Here is a 25,741-nt window from a genome sequence, read left to right as displayed (position 1 = left end):
AAATGTCTCCCTACCATTCCTTAACTACTTATGATTTTATTGTGCCTTTTAAACCAAGCTCAATGTTAATCTCTTTTCTCTCCTTTTTTTCTGAACTTTTTGCATTATTTCTTTTTTTAAATTTTTTTTTTCTCAACATTTATTTATTTTTGGGACAGAGAGAGACAGAGCATGAACGGGGGAGGGGCAGAGAGAGAGGGAGACACAGAATCGGAAACAGGCTCCAGGCTCTGAGCCATCAGCCCAGAGCCCGACGCGGGGCTCGAACTCCCGGACCGCGAGATCATGACCTGGCTGAAGTCGGACGCTTAACCGACTGTGCCACCCAGGCGCCCCTGAACTTTTTGCATTATTTCTTATGCCAGTTACCACATGATGTCCTGTTGATAGTTATTTTCGTATCTCATTTTCCTTATTCATCTTTGCATCAAACAGGGTGTTCAGATGCAAACAATCTTCCTTTATTATCTTAACAAATTTTTTTTAATGTTTATTAGAGAGACAGAGCGTGAGTGGGGGAGGGGTAGAGAGAGAGGGAGACTTGGATCTGAAGCAGGTTCCAGGCTTTGAGCTGTCAGCACAGAGCCTGACACGAGGCTCAAACTCACGAACCATGAGATCATGACCTGAGTTGAAGTTGGACACTTAACTGACTGAGCCACCCAAGCGCGCCCCTTTATTATCTTAATGAAGTCTACTCTTTGCAAAGGGACCACCTATATATTTTTCTTAGAATGACATGCGTAGCATAGGCAGGGAGACAAGCCCAGAAAGAAGGAAACAAGGAAGAAGACAAACTTGTTAGGAGACCAACAAAACCACAGATGCTTGAATTTGGGCTTCATTGGCAGGATGAATGAGTTTGACATGTTAAGAAGGTATTGGATCCAGGACACAGGAGAAGCAGGAGTGAAGGATATCCCCAGATTTCTGACTCTCTACTTTTGGGCAGAGGTAGAAGAGCTTAAAAAGAAGTGAGGAAAAATTGGTTGAAGAAATAGGAGGAGAAACTGGGCAAAGCATAACCAAAACCACGACAGGCAGATTTCTAGCAGCAGTGGTTAACAATGTTGAAGCTTGTAGACAGTTCATATAAAATGAGGACTGAAAGGCATTTGCTGGGTTTGGTGATATTTACCAGACCAGCTTCTAAGAGATGGTAGGTTCAACATAAATTGCAGCGACTCAAAAATTAAGATGAATAGCTGGCACTGTGTCAAACAGATGATTACCTTTTGAAATGTGCTTTTTTCTTTACTATGTGAAATATATATAACATTTATCATATTAATCCCATTATGATATAGTTTATCATTTTAACCACTTATAAGTGTACAATTCAGTGGCACTGACTATATATATTCTCATTGGTAACTATCACACTATCTACACCCACAAGTTTTTCATCATCCTCAATATAAACTCTATACCCATTAAGCAAAAACTTTCCCTTTCTCCCTTCCTCTAGACTTTGATAACCTCTATTCTACCTTGTCTCTATGAATCTGCCTACTCAAGGTACATAATTTAAGTGGAATCATGTATTTGTCCCTCTGTGTCTAACTTATTTCACTAAGCATAATGTTTTCAAGGTCCATCCATATTGTAGCACATTATTAAAATGCCATTCCTGGGGCACCTGGGTGGCTCAGTCGGTTAAGCGTCTGACTTCAGCTCAGGTCATGATCTCACAGTCTGTGAGTTCGAGCCCCGTGTCGGGCTCTGTGCTGACAGCTCACAGCCTGGAGCCTGCTTCAGATTCTGTGTCTCCCTCTCCTCTGACCCTCCCCCATTCATGCTCTGTCTCTCTCTGTCTCAAAAATAAATAAACATTAAAAAAAAATAAAAAATAAATAAAATAACATGCCATTCCTTTTAATGACTGAATAGTATTCCACTATATGTACTTACCACATATTGTTTACCCATTTACCTATCGATGAACATCTGAGTCGTTTCTTTTGGCTATTGTGAATAAAGTTGCTATGAACAGTTGCTATGTTGCTCCACGTTGTTGCCATCACTTGTTTTCCAGTTTTCCTTAAATTGTAGCCATCATACACACCCACTGCAGTTGAAGTGGTATCTCACTGTAGTTTTGATTTGTAATTAGTGGTGGTGAGCCCTATTTCAAGTGCTTGTTAGTTATTTGTATAACTTCTTTAGAGAAATGTATGTTCAAGTCATTTGCCCATTTTTGAATTAGGTTGTTTTTGTGGAGTTGTAGGAGCTTTTCACATACTCTGGATATTAACTCTTTGTCAGCTATATTATTTACAAATATTTCTGCCATTCTGTAGGTTATCTTTTTACTTTCTTGATAATGTCCTTTGATGTACAAAATTTATTAATTTTGCTAATGTGCAATTTTATCTATTTTTTGTGTTTGTCGTCTATGTTCTTCGTGTCATAGCAATTAAACAGTTGTCAAATTCAATATCATGAAGATTTTCCCCAATGTTTTCATCTAAGAATTTTAGGCTTACCTCTTAATTTTAGGTTTTCGACATTTTTAGAGTTAATTTTATATATGGTATAAGGTAAGGGTACAATTTTTTTCTTTTGCATGTGATTATCCAGTTTTCCCAGAACCACTTATAGAAAAAACTGTCCTTTCCGCCACCGAATGAACATGGCAACCTTCTCAAAAACCAACTGAGCAATAGGTGGGGGTTACTTCTGGGATTGCTGCTTTTGTGTATGATGCTTTAATGAAAATATTCCTCTCAAATTTTTGTGCTTGGCTAAAACCAGGAAAGAATTTTACCTTTAAATTATACCAACTCTTTAACGGTCTCCATCATTTTGGCAGATTGATCTGGTTATTAGACTGGGCTTAGAAAAGATGCTACAAATTGAAATATTTAACTGAAAGAACAAAAACAGAAGTTTTCATATTCTGAAGAGTTCCAGATACAGGTCCCTATATCCTCTGTTTATCTTCTTACCTAGGATGCTTCACCGCATAGATGGGGTTAAACTCTCAGGAGACTGGAATAAATTAGACAAGCAGGGCATCCTTGCCAAAGTTTCAACTGGTATGTTTGCATGTATGCTGTCTACAACGTTATTTTTGAATAGCAAATGCATGCACATGTTCCACAATTCAAAGATACAAAAGAGTACAGAATAAAATAAAGTACCATTTTAAAAATCAGAGCTTGGTGTGCCTGGGTGGATGAATTGGTTTAAGCAGCCCACTCTTGTTCAGCTCAGGTCGTGATCTCACGATTTGTGAGATCAAAGCCCCACACTGGGTTCTGTGCTGATAGCATGGAGCCTGCTTAGGATTCTATCTCTCCCTTTCTCTCTGTTCCTTCCCGGCTTGCTCGCCCTTCTCTTTCTCAAAACAAACAAACAAACAAACAAACAAACAAACAAACTTAAAAAAAAACACAGCTTTAGAACATGAGTGGAATTTTGTGTACACTAAATACAAAACATGTTTAGTCTATCATCCCACCATCCTCAAAAACCCCTTTCCTCTCCAAACTTCCTCTTCTCTTTCTCCAACTATATGGCTACAGTGAGAACCACCACCTTCACCTGTGACCCACCCCAGTGCCACCCACATGATTTAGCTATAGGCACCCAATCAAAGCTTGGCCAATGAGCTCTTTTCTTAGGAAATTTTGAATTAGAGGGGCATGTGGCTGTCTCAGTTGGTACAGCAGGCAACTTTTGGTCTCAGAGTAATGAATTCAAGCCCCATGCTGGGTGTGCAGCCTACTAAAAATAAAATAAAATACTTTTGGAATTATAACTAAACAACTAGTTATTTTCAGCTAGTTGCTCTATTGACCTGAGTAGATGCTGGGAACAGTTCCTTCTGCCCAGTGGACTTAAAAGGGAGTCTAGGGGCGCCTGGGTGGCTCAGTCGGTTAAGCGTCCAACTTCGGCTCAGGTCATGATCTCGCGGTTTGTGAGTTCAAGCCCCGCGTCAGGCTCTGTGCTGACGGCTCAGAGCCTGGAGCCTGTTTCAGATTCTGTGTCCTCCCTCTCTCTCTGACCCTCCCCCATTCATGCTCTGTCTCTCTCTGTCTCAAAAATAAATAAATGTTAAAAAAAAATTTTTTTTTTAAAAAAAGGGAGTCTAATGACAGAAAACAACAAAAAGAAGAGACCGGGGACAAGAGAAAGAGGGAGAATATCCTGGTTTCCATATACTGTTTCTCCTAAGGTCTGTTTTTTCCAAGGTCCAGCAGCATCACTGCCCTGAGTACCCCACCTATGTACCTCGTAGCCAATACAACCTACACTACCTCTTGTTTAAGTCTGCTCAAGTGGTTTTCTGTTACTCAGATCAAAGCAGGTCTCAGTTCATATATCTTGTCACATGAATAATGGCTTATAACGAATAAAACAATCAAACACAATCAATCAATGTCAGGGACTTAGAAATTATTTTTTTTTAATCTACACATATTGATGGTCAATATGGGAATTTAGTCATTGTGAAATATGCTTCATTATTGTTAATAAAGAATTATAAACAATAACATATTTCTTTCATTCTTCTCTTCAATAACTAAATATTTTGATACTTCAAAAATTAAGGAGCTTTACTATAAAGGCATCTTCATTTTATTGTGCTTCACACATACTACATTTGAAAAAAAGTTTATTAATTTTGAGAGAGAGAGAGAAAGAGAGAGAGGGAGGGAGGGGCAGAGAGAATCCAAGCAGGCTCCACACTGTCAGCAGCACAAGCCTGACACAGGACTCAAACCCATGAACTACAAGATCATGACCTGAGCTGAAATCAAGAGTTGGGCACTTAACCAAGTGAAATACCCAGGAGCCTGACATACTGCATGTTTTACAAATTGTGGCATCCCTACAGTGAACAAGGTCTATTGGTGCCGTTTTTCCACACAGCATTTCCTCACTTTGTGTTTCTGTGTCATATTTTAGTATTCTCACAATATTTCAAATTTGTCATTATTATTATATTTGCTATGTGATCTGTGATGAGTGATCTTTGATATTACTATTGTAATTGTTTTGGGGCATCAGGGCTCATATCCATATAAAACAGTTAACTGATAGACATTGTGAATGCTCTGAATGCTCCGATGAACAGCTGTTCCCTTGTCTTTCCCCCTCTTTGGGCCTCCCTATTCCCGGGAGCAAAATAAGACTAAATTGGGCCAATTAATAACCCTACAATGGCTTCTAAGTGTTCAAATGAAAGGAAGAGTCACATGTCTCTCACTTTAAATCAAAAGCTAGACATGAGTAGGCTTAACAGGGAAGGTACACATTGAAAGCTGAGACAGGCCAAAAGCTAGGCCTCTTGTGATAACCAGTTACCCAAAATGTGCACTCAAAGGGAAAAGTTCATGAAGGAAATTAAAAGTGCTACATCAGTGAATACACAAATGATAAAACAAACAGCTTTATTGCTCATTGAGAACATTATAGTAGTCTGGATAGAAGATCAAACCAGTCACAACATTCCCTTAAGATAAAGCCTTCCAGAGCAAGGGCCTACTCTCTTCAGTTCTTTAAAGACAGACAGGTAAAGAAGCTGCAGAACAGTTTAAAGCTAGCATAGCTTGGTTCATGAGGTATGGAGCCATCTCCATACCATCTAAGTGCAAGGTAAAGCGGCAAGTGCTGATATAGAAGCTGCAGCAAGCAATCCAGAAGATCTAGCTAAGATAATTAATGAAGGTGGCTACATTAAACAATAGATTTTCAATGTGGACAAACAGCTTCTATGGAAAAAGGACTTTCATAGCTGGGGAAAAGAAGCCAATGCCTGCCTTCAAAGCTTCATAGATAGGCTGACTCTCTTGTTAGGGGGGCTAATGTAGCTGGTGACTTTAAGCTGAAGACAGTGTTCATTTACCATTCCACAATCCTACGGCACTTAAAAACTATGCTAAATCTATTCTTCCTATGCCTATAAATGGAACAACAGAGCCTGGATGACAGCACATCTGTTCACAACATGGTTTACTGAATATTTTAGCCTGCTGATGAGACCTACTGCTCAGAAAAAAAAAGATTCCTTTCAAAATATGACTGCTCACTGACAATGCACCTGGTGCCCAAGAGCTCTGATGAAGATGTACAATGAGATTAATATTGTTTTTCATGCCTAACACAACATCTATTCTTCAGCCCAAAGATCAAGGAGTCATTTGACTTTCAAGTCATATTATTTAAGAAATACATTTCATAAGGCTGCAGCTGCCATAGATGTGTGATTGCTCTGATGGATCTGGGCAAACTACATTGAAAACCTTCTGGAAGGATTCACCATTCTAGATGCCATTAAGAACATATGTGATTCATGGGAAAAGGTCAACATATCAACATTACAAGGAGTTGAAAAGAATTTCATTCCAACTCTCATAAATGATTCTAAAGGGTTCAAGACTTCATTGGGGAAAATGCAGATGTGATAGAAATAGCAAGAATCTAGAACTAAAAGTGGAGCCTGAGATGTGACTGAATTGCTGCAATCTTGTGATAAAACTTTAATGGACAATGGGGCGTCTGGGTAGCTCATTAACTGTTGATCTCTAATCAATCAACTCTTGATTTTGGCTCAGGTCATGAACTCCTGGTTTGTGGGATTGAGCACCACGTTGACAGCTCAGGAGCCTGCTTGGAAGTCTCTCTCTTCCTTTCTCTCTGCCCCCACCCCTGGCTCATGCATGTATTCTCTTCTCTCAAATAAATAAACACTAAAAAAAAGAAAAAAAAGAGAGAGAGACTTAAAAAAAACTTTAATGGGTAAGGAGTTGCTTCTTGTGATGAGCAAAGAAAGTGGTTTCTTGAGATGAATCTACTCCTACTGAAGATGCTGTGAAGATTGTTGAAATGCTGAGAGGGCCAACATGGCGGAGAAGTAGGGGGATCCATATGTCCCGCGTCTCTCAACAAAGAAGTGTAGAAGCCAAAGGACTTTGAACACCAGAGCCTGGGAGGAAAAGAGACTGAATCTACTAGGAAGAAAATGGGAAAGCTGGAAAAAAGATCGGTGGGTAACTGCGAACTGGGCGAAATAAAAAAGGCCATGTGGGCACAGAGGGGAGGGACCCCCTTCTGGGGAGGGACCCCCTTCTGTGGAGAGACAAAGGGAAGAGAAAGAGCCTCTAGGGAAGTGCAGGGCCTAGCTGGACAGGAGAAAGACCTTGGACTGAGACTGAGAGGGATTTTTTTTTTTTAATTTTTTTTTAACGTTTATTTATTTTTGAGACAGAGAGAGACAGAGCATGAACGGGGGAGGGTCAGAGAGAGGGAGACACAGAATCTGAAGCAGGCTCCGGGCTCTGAGCTGTCAGCACAGGGGCCCGATGCGGGGCTCGAACTCACGGACCATTGAGATCGTGACTTGAGCTGAAGTCGGCGCTCAACCGACTGAGCCACCCAGGCGCCCGGAGAGGGATCTTATCTCTAACTGTGGGGCTTTCTTCAGACAGGGGCCAGCTCCCTGTTCGAGCACCTGGAGAGGAAGGAAGCCAGGCCTGGGTGTGGTGGTAGTTCAGAGGCTCAGTCTGCAGCTGGAGAAAGTGGTTCCCTCCCTGGAGACAGAACCTGCCTGCATCTGCCACCCTGGGGCGCAGTGGCTGGGCCGAGGGCTCAGTCTGCAGGAGGATAAGGGCAGCTCCAGTTTCCCTGGAGTGCTGTGGGAAAAGACAAAGCCTGCCTGCATCTGCCACCCCAGGGGCTTGCGGCGAGGGCAGCAGCTCTCAGTCGCAATAAGTCTGCAACAGAAGTCAGTCTTCCCTGAAGTGCGGTGGCACAGACAAAGCCAGTTGGGAACACATATTGCGGCACTGAGAGGCGCTTTCCCAGCGCCAGAGCGCACAGAGCGGGACTTTGAATTCTAGCCAAGCACAGGGTCAAGGCAGTTGGTGGAGCGAGAAGGACTGCCCCATCTGCGCCCGCAGCACGGTGAGGACGACTCAAACAACAGTCCACCAGGTCCGGCTCCGTGGAGAAGAGACTGGAAGATCGCCATTCCCCCCTCCCCCACCACCACCAAGGAAGCGCCTCAGGGATCACTCTGGGGGTCCATAGTGGAGGTGGGTCCAGATAATGCCAAACCACGCTCCTCTGCACTGGGTAACTGCATATCCACCAGAGTGGCACAGACCCTGCAGACAGCTACTTGAGACAAGCAATGCAGCATTGCCTGGATTAACTCTAGGTCAATTCTGGATATATAGATATATTCTCACCCCCAACCAATTTCTCCTCCTTATCTCTTCCCTCCCCTAGGCTGGTTACTCTGGTTATTGGTCTGTCTAAACAGGCATATTTAATCCATTGTCTTGATACATGTTCTACAACCTCCTTCTTTACACTCCTTTCTCTTTCTCTAGAATAATCTAGCCATATACATCTAACCTGTCTGGGTAATTTTATCTTCGTTTCGTTTTTCCTGCCTCCTTCTTTATTTTCCTTTCTCTCCCTCTGGATTAAGCCTTTTAGTCTCTCTGCCTAGTCAACTTTTATTTCCACACACACACACCCACAGCCGCCCCCCCCCCCCCACCCCTGTCATTTCTCTCTTTGTATGTGCTCTTCCATCAGCATTGCCTCCACCTTCTTCTTTACTTGTAGTCCGTGTTTGGGGTTTTTTTGTTTTTAGTGTTTAGGTTTTTGTTTTTGTTTATTTGTTGTGTTATTTGTTTGTGGTTTGCGTGTTTTTGTCTCCTGTTTGTCTATCAGTTTTTCCTTTACAGGGCTACTCCAAGGAACAAATCAAAGCACATCTGGTGGAGGGCACAAAATATTACTACGAGTAGGGTAATAAAATACCAAAGTCACAACAACAGAGAGCAAGTAACAATCCCCCAAAAAAACACCTCCAGAAGGGCCAGGCCCTGGACAGTGTATGACCCTCTTTTAATATAGCAGTGCTTGCAGGTGCAGAGCACACAAGCTTTAAAAGCATAAGGTAGAGAAAGCTAGCCAAAGTGACAAAACGGAGGATTCTTCTCAAAAGAAACGCCAGGAAGTCGCGACAGCTAATGAATTGATCAAAACCAACTTAAGCAATATAACGGAACAAGAATTTAGAATAATAGTCCTAAAAGTAATCGCTGGGCTTGAAAAAAGCAGAGGACAGCAGAGAATCTATTGCTATAGAGATCAAGGGACTGAAAAATAGTCATGATGAATTAAAAAATGCTATAAATGAGGTGCAAAATAAAATAGAGGCAGCCATAGCATGGATTGAAGAGGCAGAGGAGAGAATAGGTGAATTGGAAGATAAAATTATGGAAAAAGAGGAAGCTGAGAAAAAGAGATAAAAAAATCCAGGAGTAAGAGGGGAGAATTAGAGACCTAAGTGATGCAATCAAACGGAACAATATCCCTATCACAGGAATTCCAGAAGAAGAGACAGAGAAAGGGGCTGAAGGTGTACTTGAACAAATCATAGCTGAGAACTTCCCTGATCTGGGGAAGGAAAAAGGCATTGAAAACCAAGAGGCACAGAGAACTCCCTTCAGACGTAACTTGAATTGATCTTCTGCATGACATATCATAGTGAAACTGGCAAATACAAGGATAAAGAGAAAATTCTGAAAGCAGCTTGGGATAAACAGGTTCTAACTTACAAAGGGAGACCAATAAGACTAGTGGCAGACCTATCTACTGAAAGTTGGCAAGCCAGAAAGGAACAGCAGGAAATCTTCAACGTGATGAACAGAAAAAATATGCAGCCAAGAATCCTTTATTCAGCAAGTCTGTCATTCAGAATAGGAGAGATAAAGGTTTTTCAAACAAACAAAAACTGAAGGAATTCATCACCACTAAACCAGCCCTACAAGAAATCCTCAGGAGGATTCTGTGGGTGAAATGTTGCAAGGATCACAAAGTACCAGAGACACCACTACAAGCATGCAACCTACAGATATCACAAATGCCTCTAAACCCATATCTTTCAATAATAACACTGAATGTAAATGGACTAAATGCCCCAACCAAAAGACATAGGGTATCAGAATGGATAAAAAAACAAGACACATTATTTGCTGTCTATAAGAGACAGAGATAATACCTAACCTTCTCAAGCTGTTCCAAAAAGTAGAAAGGGAAGTAAAACTTCCAGACTCATTCTATGAAGCCAGCATTACTTTGATTCCCAAACCAAGACCCAGCAAAAAAAGAGAACTACAGGCCAATATCTCTGATGAATATGGATGCAAAAATTCTCAACAAGATACTAGCAAATCAAATTCAACAGTATATAAAAAGAATTATTCACCATGATCAAGTGGGATTCATTCATGGGCTGCAGGGCTGGTTCAATATTCGCAAATCAATCAATGTGATACATCACAATAAAGAAAAGATAAGAACCATATGATCCTGTCAATCAATTAAGAAAAAGCATTTGACAAAATCAGCATCCTTTCTTAATAAAAACCCTCGAGAAAGTCAGGATAGAAGGAACATACTCAAACATCATAAAAGCCATTTATGAAAACCCCCACAGCTAATATCATCCTCAATGGGGAAAAACTGAGAGCTTTCCCCCTGAGATCAGGAACATGACAGGGATGTCCACTTTCACCGCTGTTGTTTAACCTAGTGTGGAAGTTCTCGCATCGCAATCAGACAACAAAAGGAAATCAAAGGCATCAAATTGGCACAGATGAAGTCAAGCTTTCATTTTTTGCAGATGACATGATATTATATATGAAAAACCCAACAGACTCCACCAAAAGTGTACTAGAACTGATACAGGAATCAGCAAAGTTGCGATAGAAAATTAATGTACAGAAATCAGTTGCATTCTTATACATTAATAATGAAGCGACCAGAAAGATAAATAAAGAAACTGACCCCATTCAAATTGCACCATGAATCATAACATACCCAGGAATAAACCTAACCAAAGATGTAAAAGATCTGTGTGCTGAAAGCTATAGAAAGCTTATGAAGGAAATTGAAGAAGATTCAAGGAAAGAAATGGAGAAACATTCCATGCTCATGGACTGGAAGAATACATACTGTTAGAATGTCAATACTACCCAAAGTAATCTACACATTCAAGGCAATCCCAATCAAAATTGCACCAGCATTCTTCTCAAAGCCAGAACAAGCAATCCTAAAATTTGTATGAAACCACACAAGACCCCCAATAGCCAAAGTAATATTGAACAAGAAAACCAAAGCGGAAGGCATCACAATCCCAGACTTTAGTCTCTACTACAAAGCTGTAATCATCAAGACAGCATTGTATTGGCAAAAAAACAGACACATAGACCAATGGAATAGAGTAGAGACTCCAGAATTGGCCCCACAAATGTGTAGCCAACTAATCTTTGACAAAGCAGGAAAAAAAAATCAAATGGAAAAAAGACAGTCTCTCTAACAAATTGTGCTGGGAGAACTGGACAGCAACATGAAGAAGAATGAAACTAGACCACTTTCACAAAAATAAACTCTTTTTACACCATTCACAAAAATAAACTCAAAATGGATGAAGAACCTGAATGTGAGACAGGAAACCATCAAAACCCTAGAGGAGAAAGCAGGCTACAACCTCTTTGACCTCAGCCACAGCAATTTCTTACTTGACACATCTCCAAAGGCAAGGGAATTAAAAGAAAAATGAACTACTGGGACCACAACAAGATAAAAAGCTTCTGCACCGCAAAGGAAACAATCAACAAAACTAAAAGGCAACCAATGGAATGGGAAAAGATATTTGCAAATGACATATCAGACAAAGGGCTAGTATCCAAAATCTATAAAGAACTCACCAAACTCCACACCCGGAAAACAAATAATCCAGTGAAGAAATGGGCAGAAGACATGAATAGACTCTTCTCTAAAGAAGACATCCAGATTGCCAACAGGCACATGAAAAGATGCTAAACGTCACTCCTCATCAGGAAATACAAATCAAAACCACACTGAGATACCACCTCACACCAGTCAGAGTAGCTAAAATGAACAATCAGGAGACTATAGATGCTGGCGAGGATGTGGAGAAACGGGAACCCTCTTGCACTGTTGGTGGGAATGTAAACTGGTGCAGCCGCTCTGGAAAACAGCGTGGAGGTTCCTCAAAAAATTAGAAATATATCTACCCTGTAAGTCAGCAATAGCACTGCTAGGAATCTACCCAAAGGATACAGGAATGCTGATGCATAGGGGCACTTGTACCCCAATGTTTATAGCAGCACTTTCAACAATAGCCAAATTGTGGAAGGAGCCTAAGTGTCCATCAACTGATGAATGGATAAAGAGGTTGTGGTGTATATATACAATGGAATACTACATGGCAATGAGAAAGAATGAAATATGGCTTTTTGTAGCAATGTGGATGGAACTGGAGAGTGTTAAGCTAAGTGAAATAAGTCATACAGAGAAAGACAGATACCATATGTTTTCACTCTTATGTGGATCCTGAGAAACTTAACAGAAGACCATGGGGGGAGGGGAAGGGGGAAAAAAAAGTTACAGAGAGGGAAGGAGGCAAACCATAAGAGACTCTTAAAAACTGAGAATAAACTGAAGGTTGATGGGGGTGGCAGGGAGGGGAAAGTGGGTGATGGGCACTGAGAAGGGCACCTGTTGGGATGAGCACTGGATGTTATATGGAAACCAATTTGACAATAAATTTCATATTAAAAAATAAAATTAAAAAAATTGTTGAAATGGTAACAAAGGATTCAGAATATTACATAAACATAGTTGATACACCAGTAACAGAGCTTGAGAGGATTGACTTCAAATTTGGAAGAAGTTCTACTGTAGGTTATCAAACAGCATCTCTGCTACAGAGAAATCTTTCATGAAAGGAATGAATCAATGCAGCAAACTCCATTGTTGTCCTATTGTAAGAAATTGCCACAGCCCCCACCTTCAGCAACCACCACCCTGATTAGTCAGCAGCCATAAACATCAAAGCAAGTCCCTCCACCAGAAAAGCATTACAACTTACTAAAAACTCAGATGATGGTTAGGATTTTTTAGCAGTGAAGTATTTTTTAATATTTATTTATTTTGGGGGGGGAGGGATAAAGAGAGAGGGGACAGAGGATTTCAAGCAGGCTCGGTGCTGACAGCAAAGAGCCCAATGCAGTGCTTGAACTCATGAACCATGAGATCACAACCTGAGCCAAAGTCAGACGCTCAACGATGGAGCCACCTAGGTGTCCCAGCAATAAAGTATTTTTAAATTAAGGTATACATATTTTTTTTGACACAATGCTAATGCACACTTTATAGACTGCCATAGAGTGTAAACATAACTTTCATATGCACTGGAAAATCAAAACAATAATGTGACTTGCTTTACTGCCATTTGCTCTATTGCAGTATTCTGGAACCAAACCTGTAATATCTGTGAGACGTGCCTATACTCACTTGTCAGTGGTTCTTTCTCTAAATTAGGATCTTCTGGTGCATCAAAACGACCTTCTGGTAACTTTGGCTTCTTATGAGACTGTTTGATGGGTTTGGATTTTTCTCCTTGAGAATTCATTTTCCTCACGGAACAACACACAAGTGGAGATCCTAGAGAGTGGAGACAGTGAAAAAATAGGAGCTGCTTATTTATTCTACTTTAAAAAATTAACTATTTGTTTTTAGTTAATACACTCACTTTGATCAAAGTTCAAAAAGTACAAAAGGACATATAGCTAAAAATCTTCCCTCTATCTTCCAGACAGGCATTTCCCTTCCTTGGAGGCAACTAATATTATCAGTTTAAAAGAAGAGCTCTGAAATAAATTAACCATTATCAAAATCATAAAAAATTCTAATATAAAATACTGATTCCTGTCTGAAGCAATGCCCAAAATACCAGAAATGAGATCATTAACAGTAACTAATAGTACAAAGTTTAATGACAGGATTTACTCTTTAAATCGCAAGGGACTTGTGATTTAAATATATCTTAATCCAGCCTAAATGTCCATCAACTGATGAATGGATAAAGAAATTGTGGTTTATACACAACAGAGTACTACGTGGCAATGAGAAAGAATGAAATATGGCCCTTTGTAGCAACGTGGATGGAACTGGAGTGTGATGCTAAGTGAAATAAGCCATACAGAGAAAGACAGATACCATATGTTTTCACTCTTATGTGGATCCTGAGAAACTTAACAGAAACCCATGGGGAGGGGAAGGAAAAAAAAAAAAAAAAGAGGTTAGAGAGGGAGAGAGCCAAAGCATAAGAGACTCTTAAAAACTGAGAACAAACTGAGGGTTGATGGGGGTGAGAGGGAGGGGAGGGTGGGTGATGGGTATTGAGGAGGGCACCTTTTGGGATGAGCACTGGGTGTTGTATGGAAACCAATTTGACAATAAATTTCATATATTGAAGAAAAATAAATAAATAAATAAATAATATATCTTAATCCTAATTAAAATATATTTGAATCCTAATCATGGTCTTCTTTTCCTGCCAATTAACATTTAAAAATGTATTAGGCATTTACAATATAAAAGTGAGATCACTTTCACTATAGGTTATAAAGAGAAAAGTTGAACAACTTTCAGTACTATGAAAGTTATGCAACCCTTGTCAAGATAATGTTCAAAAGGCTAACCCACCCTGAAAAAATGACCTCAGGGTTGGGTTTTCAACTTTCTAAAGGAATGGCTCCAAGGCAAACCAAGGTAGGGACCAGTTCCAGTTCCACCACTGTGGTTAAGTGGAATAATGGCTTCTGAAGATCAGAACCTAATACCCAGAATCTATGAATAAGTTAGGTTCCATGGTAAAGGAGAATTTAGGTAGCAGTTCGAATTAAGGCTACTCATCAGATGACCTTGGACCAGGGCGATTATCCTGTACTATCTGTGTGGGTCTGCTGTAACCACAAGAATCCTTAAAAGGGGAAGAGACAACTGGAAGAGAGAACTAGAGAGAGCAGTATGAAATAGCCTTGATGGATATTGCTGGCTTCGAAGATGGAGGAAAGGGGCAATGAGTCCAGGAACTGTAGCAGCCTCTAGCAGGTGGAAAAGGAAGGAAATAGATTCTCCTCCTAGAGCCTCCAGAAGGAACATATCCCTAACACTTTGATTTCAGTCCAGAGACTTCTCACCTCCAGAACTGGAAAATGTTTTAAACCACTAAGTTTGTGACAATCTGTTGCAGCTGCAGTAGGAAACTAATACAAGCACTTACTAGTTGTTGGACCTTTGTCAAGCGACTTACAAAGTTTTTTTTTTTTTAATGTTTATTTATTTTTGAGAGAGAGAGAAAGAGAGAGAGAGAGGAAGAATGTACACGGGGGAGGATCAGAGAGAGAGGGAGACAGAGGATCTGAAGCAGGCTCTGCGCTAACAGCAGAGAGCCTGATACGGAGCTCGAACTCACAAACCCTCAGCAAACCCTGAGTATGTGACCTGAGCCAAAGTCTGACACTTAATTGAGTGAACCACCAAGGCACCCCAAGTGACTTACCCTTTCTAAATCTGTTTCCTCCTGTCTAAATTGAAGGTAAGAGTACCTAGCTCATGAGTTGCTAAATAGATTAAATAAGACAATTCATGCATAGCACTGAGTACTGTGACAAATTTTATCTATTATCATCATAGTATTATCTGGAAGCTCCTGGTAGCATTACATATAATTAGAATTTTCTTTCATTATATGTATTTTATTCATATTCTAGTTATCACTACATCACCCTACCCTCTGCTTTAAAAAGTTATATAAACATGGGTGCCTGGGTGGCTCAGTTAGTTAAGCGTCTGACTTCGGCTCAGGTCATGATCTCGCGGTTCGTGAATTTGACCCCCGTGCCGGGCTCTGTGGTGACAGCTCAGAGCCTGGAGCTGCTTCAGATTCTGTGTCTCCCTCTCTCTCTGCCCCTTCCCCACTCATGCTCTGCCCTCTCTCAAAAATAAATAAAACATTAACAAAATTTTTAAAAATTATATAACAAAATTATAAAAAAAATAAAAAATTATAGGGGTGCCTAGGTGGCTCAGTCGATTCAGTGGTTCAGGTCATGATCTCACAGTTCGTGAGTTCGAGACCCACGTCAGTCTCTGTGCTGACAGACTGGAGACTGCTTTGGTTTCTGTGTCTCGCTCTCTTTGCCCCTCCCCTGCTCACATTCTGTGTGTGTCTCTCTCTCTCAAAAATAAACAAACATTAAAAAAGTTAAAAAAATTATATATAGGGGAGCCTGGCTGGTTCAGTCAGTAGAACATGAAACCTTGGAGTCATGAGTTTGAGCCCCATGTTGAGCACAGAAATTACTTTGAAAAATTTTATGTATTTATATATATATATATATGTATAATGTATATATATAAGTGTATATATATATGCACACATATGCACATATTATATATATATGTGTGTGTGTGTGTCTTTTTATACATATACACTGTTCACAGCCAACTTGGAATTTATATAAGATTTGTTTGTAAGATTAGATAAAGTTAAAATTACATACAAACTGTATTAGCAATTTCAAAATAGTACATCAGGCTCTTCATTTATCTACTGTATGAGTGAGTAGAGAAATTATAGTTTGACCAACTGGAATACAAACTAGCATTCTCCCACAAATCCAAGAGCCCACAAAACACAAATATTAAAAAATATATAACTGAATGTTTTAATAAAGCTATGACAATGATCTACAGGATTAATATAGTTTTCTCCCATCTACATGCTCACTTATATAAATGCTTCATATTTATGATATTAATTGGCTGAGAAAAACTCTGCCCCTCCCCCACTCATGCTCTGCCTCTCCCTCTCAAAAGTAAATAATAAAACATTAACAAAAATTTTTAAAAATTATATAAACAAAATTATAAAAAAGTTAAAAAATTACAGGGGCGCTTGGGTGGCTCAGTCCACAGCCAACCTGGAATTTATAAAAATTTCTATATACATTAAAATGAAAACATGTATTTATTTAAAATTTTTATTTATTGACTTAGAGTACAGATCATTTTGCCTTCAAACTCCCACTTCAGTATCTAAGCACATATTGCATTTTTTCTTATGTTCTCATAATAATACTTAAACATATACTAAAAGGCTAAAGAGAAAAACTGGTAATAACATCTTATAAGGCAGCATTTATTTTCTTTAATTTTTTTTTAATGTTTACTTATTTTTGAGACAGAGAGAGACAGATCATGAACGGGGGGGGCAGAGAGAGAGGGAGACACAGAATCCGAAGCAGGCTCCAGTCTATGAGCTGTCAGCACAGAGCCTGACGCAGGGCCCAAACCCATGGACCACAAGATCATGACCCGAGCTGAAGTCGGACGCTCAACCGACTGACTCACCCAGGTGCCCCAGCATTTATTTTTATTTAAGAAATGGAAAATATAGAAATCTGAGTTTGTGATTATAACATACTTCATATAACAATCTGATCTTGGTTCATTGTGATTAACTATTTAGAAAAATTATATTGAAAATTTTGGTGAACACGGACAATGCTCAACTGAAAGATATTTCCACTCCAAATCATGGGCTTTTTGTTAATTAGTCACTTCTTGTCTGAAATGTAGGATTCTTTAGAATTTGACATCAAAATATCCCAATTTAGGAAGTTTGGCCATCCTCCACAATAGAAACTTCAGTCCATCATCTGATGTCCAACTATCTATCCATCTACAAATATGTTACAAATTTGTAAAGCATGAAAGGCTGTAAGTTGTGATAATTCAGTGATAATACAGATTAGATCTAAATTGTGGCTAATGACTGAGTAGACTGTGCATCGGGTTACTAAGTAAGTCTATGCTACTGTACATCAAATAACTCACTTTGAAGCCTAAAAATCGGCAAGTATTTAACATATACCAATAGCCATCTGCTCCTGTGCACTCAAGCTCAACTCAATACAATAAAATTAGCACTTTTTGTTTAGGTTTGGTTGTTTTTGCAAATCAAAAAATCTCTTAACTCAAAGCTTGAAATGATATTCAGTGTAAAAATTAATCTTGGTATGTTCCAAATCTGTAGAAATTCCTAAGCACTTACACAAAATCATAAAATGGCACAAAATATAGTCTTGGCTACCAATTATAATGCAGACAAAATCTGAAGCTAAAAATTTTTCCTCTTGGGGCACCTGGGTGGTTCAGTTGGTAAAGCATCTGACTCTTGGTTTCAGCTCAGGTCATGATCTCATGGTTTGTGAGATCAAGCCCTGTGGTGGGCTCTTCGCTGCCAGCTCAGATTCTCTCTCTCTTTCTCTGCCCCTCCTGCTCTCTCTCTCAAAATAAATAAACAAAAAAATCTTTTTCCTCTTAAGTGATACAGATATACTAAATGTAAATAATACAAGTAATAAATATGTGTTAAATGCCTACTATGTGCCAGGCACTGTGCTAGAAGCTAAAAATAGGACATGCCACTAGACCTCACAATTATCTGATGGGGCAGGTGTGACTGTCTTTAATTTGCAGTAATTCTGTTCAATATGAACAAAATCATTTTCTGAAAAAGTGGCATTAGGTCAATGTGGTGGAGACTGCTAAATGTCTCAAGTAGCCACTTTTCCCTTCTTCCATTTAGTTCTAGGATTCCCACTCCCACCTTGTTTGCTATTAAGCTGAGCATCAGACCACTCAGAGATTACATTTCCCAGCCTCCCCTGCAGCCAAGCATCCATGTGTGCAAGTTGTGACCAATGGGTTGTGACCGAAAATGATACGTGTAAATTTTAGGTTGCCTTAATTTTGCAACAAGCTAACTGCCCTGGATTTCTTTTCCCATTTCCTTGGGTTGTAATATAGACATGGCATGGACCCAGCTTCAACCATGCAGATGTGGACAAAATCCAGAGCAAGGTGATACTTAAAATATTTAATAACTTGTATAGACAGTGCCCATTCAGAACATATGTCCAACCATTCAGAACATAGGTTGTAAATAACTAGTAAAATTCTACTACTGTATATGGGGCCGATCATCGGCACTGCCCTACAGATGGTGGAGCAATGAGATGAAAAGAACATGGATCCCCAAATTACCTGTCAAAGCAGAGGTGTCCTGCCTGTCCCATCAGCAGAACCATTACAGCAGCTTGGCCCCTTGCTTCAGTAATACAACAAAGAAGTAAAAAAAAAAAAACCAACAAAAACTTGCAAACCAAGGGCATTAGAATCACACGAGTCCCAATGATAGCGACACCACTTATTAGCAATGTGGCCCTGACAAAGTTACTGTATGTATCTCACTGAGTCTGTTTCCCTATTTACAGAATGGGGGTACTTCTACTTATCTTGCAGGCTAGTTCAGAGAAATTAAGTAATGCATATGTCTCTATGTGCGCACACTGAGTGTAATAATAACTTGAGCCTAATTCTAGGACACAAGAGTCAACGTACAAAAGGGTTTTTGGTAAGGAACAGGAAGGTAGGTGTTTGTTGGAAAAGACAGAAGAGTTGCAAAGTGTAGACCTTTATCTGTAGAAAAAAAAGTTGCAAGGAAAAGCTAAAAAACCAGTTTTCTCAGGGGACTCTGAGATCAGGGAGGCCTACAAGAACTATTTTTGCAGACAGGTAACAGGGTGACAGAATGTGGAGAATTCCTCTCATTTCTGGACAGTACAAGAGAAGATAGGGACATTGTGCTCTTTGGCACCCACAAACTTTATAGCTTTGGAAACGAGTCCATGCACAGCAACCTGGCAGTCATGGTGACAGTGAGACACATGTGAGTAGCTTGATGGGCAGACAACAAGAAAAAAGGGTCTATCAGATGATAAGGATTAGCAAAGAGGTGAAGGTGAGCCCCAGAGCCACTCCTATGAATTCTGCCTGTCAAACAACAGTAATCAGTAAGCATCAGTAATTACTAAGCATCAGTAATTACAGCTGACCCTTGAGCAAACAAGTTTGAACTGCACAGGTCTGCATACACATGGACTTTTTACAGCGCAGTACTGTAAATGTATTTTCTCTTCCTTATGATTTTCTTAATAACCTTTTCTCTAGCTTTAGTGTAAGAATATATAATATGTGTAATATGCAAATACGTGTTAGTCAACTGTTTACATTATCCTAAGGCTTCCGTTCAGCAGTAGGCTTTAATAGTAGTTAAGTTTTGGGGAAGTCAAAAGTTATACGTGGATTTTTTTTTTAAGTAGGCTCCACGCCCATGGAGCCCAACGTGAGGTTTGAACTCGCAACCCTGAGATCAAGACCTGAGCTGAGATCAAGAGTCAGACACTTAACCAACTGAGACATCCAGGCACCCCAAAAGTCATATGTGGGCTTTTTATGGTACAGGGGTTCAGGCCCTAACCCCCAAATTATTCAAAAGTTAGCTGTATATTAATGTTAGTATTACATTTTGGCCATCAGCAAGCTTCTGACTGTATCAACTACATGGGAAATAGCTGACAAACTTAAAGCAAAAATTATCCTTTGAGAAACAAAATTACCACCATAAAGCCCATGTCTTCTTCATCAAGGGGTGATTTGGCCTTATCCAAAGCTTACTCTGAACTGTGTTTACAAGTACATTACAAGAAACAAGATGACCTTTTTTTTTTGAGAGAGAGAGAGACTAGGTGCAAGTGGAGGAGGGGCGTAGAGAGGAGAGTGAGAATCCAAGCAGAGCTCAAACTCCCCAACTGTGAGATCATGACCTGAGCCAAAATCAAGAGTTGGACACTTAACCAACTGAGTCACCCCAGTGCCCCGAAGATGACCTTCTAAAAGAAGAAATAATAGGGGACCCTGGGTGGCTCAGTCAGTTGAGTGTCCAACTTTGGCTCAGGTCATGATGTCACAGTTCATGGGTTCGAGCCCCGCATCAGGCTCTGTGCTGACAGCTCAGAGCCTGGAGTCTGTTTCAGATTCTGTGTCTCTCTCTCTGCCCCTCCCCCACTCGTGCTGTCTCCGTCTCAAAATAAATATTAAAAAAAATTTTTTTTAATTATTAAAGAATAATAAAAGCAACAGAAAAAAACTGAATTACTGTTAAAAAATTAAAACAACAAACAACTTTTCAGAACTTGTTTCTGACAGTTTGATAAATTAGAGATGCCAAAAACCTATAGCTATAAAACATCTAAAAAGGTTGAAAAATATACAAAAATTTTTTAATCAAAGAACCTTTAAGAAAGTAAATAATGAGAAACTAACAAAGCAGTCCAGTGAGGTAACCAAACACTTAAACCACCATATATCCTTTGCCTTTCTCACCTACAGTTTAGGGTACAGAGCTCCCAGGACAGCAGGGAGAGGAGTCTTTTGAACCTGAGCAAAACAAAAAGCCTATCAGAGGCCAAGACTCAAGGAGGCACAGCACTCAGAAAAGTAATTAAGCCTGAAGATTTTAATGTGCATATAAAACACCCGGGGATCTTTGTTAAAAAAGCAGATTCTGAGTAGGTCTGAGTGGCATCTTCATTCTGCATTTTAACAATCTCCAGGTGATGCTCATGCTGCTGGTCTAAAGAACAAGGAGCTAGAAAAAAACTTCCAGTTAATGAAGAGAACTGTGAAGGAAGGATAAGTGACCATACCTATGTTTATGTATGCCTGATTGCACGCCATCTGCACGGTCGAAAACCCCGAGGGGAATACCTTATATAAAGTGGACCCAAGTCTAAAGTTGAAGTGCCCCGGTCACATGGCAAAAGCAGAAGCAAATCCTCTGAAAAATACTCTCTCAACCCATGTCTCATGTAAGTCTCACAGAGAGAATCTCAGGAAAATATGTGTGGAAACAAGCCATCACAAGCAACAGTCAGCAGAATCAACAAACAGGGCCAGACCATAAAGATTCAACATACTGAAATCACTGACATCAGAATATAAAATAACTATTTAATGTGTTCAAGGAAAAAAAAAGCCAAAAAAAGGAGAAATGAGTAAGAGACTATGCAAGACCAACTTAAAAAACACAGAAATTAAGAAATATAACAATTTAAAGTTAAAGCTCAAAGGAAGGGCTAAATAGCAGAACAGATACAGTTGAAAAGAGAATTTGTGGTCTAGAATTTAGTTCTGAAGCGATTATGCAGGAAAAAATATAGAGATAAAGATGAAAATAACCAAAGAGAAGCTCACACATGTGGAGGATAAAATGAGAAGGTCTAACAAATGTTTGTTTAATCATAATTCCACAAAGAGATAATGGAAAGACCATGAGAAATAAAGCAGACAGGAATCTTCAGGTGTAGGAAGCACAAAGAAATGCCAAATTAAAGGGGCAAAAAAGTACATCTAGACACAAAGTAAAATGAACAATCCCAACATCAAAGGAAGATCTAAGAAGACAGATAAAGACAGATTACTAATAAAGGAACAAAAATTGGACAGATAACTTCCCCATAGCCATAATAGAAGCCAGAAGATAGAGCTATGAGAAAATGATACACCCATTAAAACCACCTTTAAAAAACAAAAAGTGAAAGAAACCAGATTTTTGGATTAAAAATAAGATATATATCAAAAAAACACTAAGAAACTTTATCACAAAAGACTGTCATGAAAGGAACTTCTAAGCAATTTACTTTAAGAAAGTGATCCCAAAGGTGAAGTGTGAGATAAGAATAGAGGAAAATAAAAGTTTCATTCATTGACTGTATAAAACCATAACAACTGTGATGTGGGATTATCAAAACCACAACCCATTCCAACATATACATGAGAACTCACACATATACACACCTAAAAGGGTGAACAACAAAGGTAGAGGGTGAGTGAATTCAAAGCATTTTCACACCTTGTAATGTTTAGGATAAGGTGTTAACTTTAGACTTCCTTAGGTATGCATTTCAATTTCAAGGATAACCAATAAAAGACAATGTTTATCTCCCAAACCAGCAGAAGGAAAAAAGATGGAACAAGAAAATATTTAACTCAAAGTATGACAAACAGAAGGTGAAAAAAGATGGTAGAAATAGAGCCAATTATATCAATAATTATGGTTATAAATGGACTCTTCAGTTAAAAAGGTATAAACTTGTCAGACTCCAAAACAAAATCCAGCTACATGCTGTTTATGTAACAAGCACCACACCATGTTTCTAAAACAAACAAAAAAAGAAGACCCATTTTATGGACTGAAGGTTTGAGTTCCCCTCACCACCCTCATTCATATGTTGAAATTCTAACCCCTGATGTAGTGATATTAGGAGGTGACCCCTGTGAGGTAATTAGGTCATGAAGTGGAGCCCTCATGAATGGGATTAGTGCCCTCATAAGAAGAGATATGAGAGCCTGCTGTGGCCTTCTGCTCTCTGCCATGTGAGGAGACAATGAGAAGACGGCCATCTGCAAACCAGGAGTAGGCTCTCACCAAAGACCAGATGTCCTGGCACCTTGATCTTCCTAGCCTCCAGAACTGGGAGAAATAAATGTCTGATGTTTAAACCACACTCTGGTAACTTGTTATTGCAGCCCCAACTACGCCATGGGAGATGCACCGTTTCCATGTTTTGTTTAGTTTTGTTTTAAAGAGAGAGACACACAGAAAATGGAAAGAAAATAATCACAGTTAGAGAAGAAAATGATAACACAAACAAAAGGCATAAAAAGGTAAGAGATTGGGTGTCTGGGTGGCTCAGTCAGTAAGCCACTGGCTGCGTCCTGGTTTCAGCTCAGGTCATGATCTCACAGTTTGTGAGCTGGAACCCTGCATCGGGCTCTATGCTGACAGGGTGGAGTCTGCTTGAGATTCTCTCTCTCCCCCTCTCTCTGCCCCTCTCTAGCTTGTGCCCTCTCTCTCTCAAAATAAATAAATAAACTTAACAAAAAAAAAAAAAAACTGAGAGCATCAACAAAACCAAGAGTTGGTTCCCTGATGAGACTAAAACTACTGTAAAGTATTTAGTTAGGCAAACATGAAAAAAAAAAAAAGAGACAGAGAAGGCAAAATAAATAACATGAAGAAAATAGATTCCATAATGGGGGGAGCCCGGATGGTTCAGTCAGTTAAGTGTCTGACTTTGGATTAGGTCCGGATCTCACCGTTCATGAGTTCGAGCCCAGTGTTGGGCTCTGTACTGACAGCTCACAGCCTGGAACCTGCTTTGGATTCTGTGTCTCCCTCCCTCTCTGCCCCTACCCTGCTCACACTGTCTCTGTTGCTGGCTGTCTCTTTCTCTCTCCAAAAATAAATAAACAGGAAAAAAATTTAAAAAGCAGATTACATAATGAGAGAAGAAATTTTTTAAAAAGGGAACTTTATGCCTATATAATCAAAGTATACAAAATGAACAATTTTCTAGAAAAATTTAACTTATCAAAACTAAAAGAAAACCTGATAAAACAATGCAATAACTGTCGAAGAAATTACATCAGTAATTTAAAATCTTCCCTGAAGGAGCAGATAGTTTTATAGCGAGTTATACCAAACACTCAAGGAATAAATAACCTCTTTAAGCAAAATATAACAAAGACAGCAAAAGGGTGGAAGACTCTCGAATTTGATTCTCGAATAGAGGCTAGAATAACTTAATTTCAAAACCAGAAAAGGAAATTGCAAAAAAGCAAAATTACAGGCCAATTTCTAAACAAAATATAAACATATCAAATCCAACATATTAAAATATAATCATTATGGTATGCCTGGGTGACTCAGTTGTTTAAGGTCTGAACCCCACATTGGGCTCCTGATGTCTGCACAGAGCTGGCTTTGGATCTTCTGGTCCCCCCCCCCCCCTCCGCCCCTCTCCCCTTGTGCTCTCTCTCAAAAATAAATAAATAAAACTTAAAAAAATATACATGATCAATTTGAATTATTTTAGGAATGCTAGAGCATTAGCAAAATCTACAATTCACCAACTCACCAGATTTAAAGGAGAAAAATGATATAATCACTGAGAAGATGAAGAAAAATGAGTTCAGTAAATTTCAAGATTTATTGTCTTAAAAACCAGACAAATACATAAACAACAACAAAAACCCTTCTAGACATAGTATAGGACTTCATTAACCTGATAAAGGGCACATCTACAGCTAATATGACACTTAAAGTATGAACACATTCCCTTTACAATCACAAACAAGATATCAACATGTTACTGTAAATCTGAGCAAGGAAAGCAAGAGAAAAAAAGATATAAATATTAGAAAGCAAGAAACTAGATTTTCATTACTTGCAGATAATATAAGTGTCTACCTAGCATACATACCCTCCCCACATAGCTACAAATAAATTATTTAATAAAGTAATTTAGCTAGGCTGCAGGATACAAAAGCATTAATAATTCAACTATGTATCTATACACAAGCAGCAGTCAGAAAATGATAATTTAAAAAATTATTGAGAAGCGACCAAATCTCAACAGGAACTTTTTTTTTTTTAAAGAATTTGATATGCAAAGCAGATATGTAAGAAGAGCCAAGGCACTTCTGAAAAACAAATGGGAGGATTTACCCTATTAGATATTAAGACTTATTATAAAGGTATGGTTATTAAGACAGCTGATAAATATCAGCACAGGAATAGACAAATCGATGCAACTGAAAAGGAAACCAAGAAATAAACCCATGCATATATGTTTATGAACTTGATTTAAGATAGCTGGCATTGTATCAGTGGGGGAAAGGTCTACTATATGGACCTGGGACAACTGATTATTGACATGAAAAATAGATGAAATTGGTTTCCTGCCTCATACCATATATAAAAATCAATCCTGGTAGAATAAAGGCTTAAATATAAAAAGCAAAACTATGGTCCTTTGAGACGAAAGTATAGGAGAATAATTCTGACTTTAGGGCAGAAAAGGCTTTCTTAAACAAGATCACAAAGCACTGACAATAAACAAAAGATCAAGACAAAATTACAATATAA

General features: G+C 39.1%; 1 protein-coding gene across 1 annotated transcript in view; it reads right to left on the bottom strand.

Annotated features, from left to right (window-relative positions):
• Positions 1 to 25,741, bottom strand: part of SDHAF4 (succinate dehydrogenase complex assembly factor 4) — a 31,444-nt gene that overhangs the window by 3,302 nt on the left and 2,401 nt on the right. The window contains exon 2 of the mRNA XM_030315787.1: positions 13,351 to 13,500. Within this exon, the coding sequence (XP_030171647.1) occupies positions 13,351 to 13,500 (150 nt within the window). The remainder of the gene's footprint in view (positions 1 to 13,350; positions 13,501 to 25,741) is intronic.

Source organism: Lynx canadensis, chromosome B2 (genome assembly GCF_007474595.2).
Source record: "Lynx canadensis isolate LIC74 chromosome B2, mLynCan4.pri.v2, whole genome shotgun sequence".
Classification (NCBI taxonomy): domain Eukaryota; kingdom Metazoa; phylum Chordata; class Mammalia; order Carnivora; family Felidae; genus Lynx; species Lynx canadensis.
Note: the sequence above shows the minus strand (reverse complement) of the source record. Positions and strands in the feature narration are given on the sequence as shown.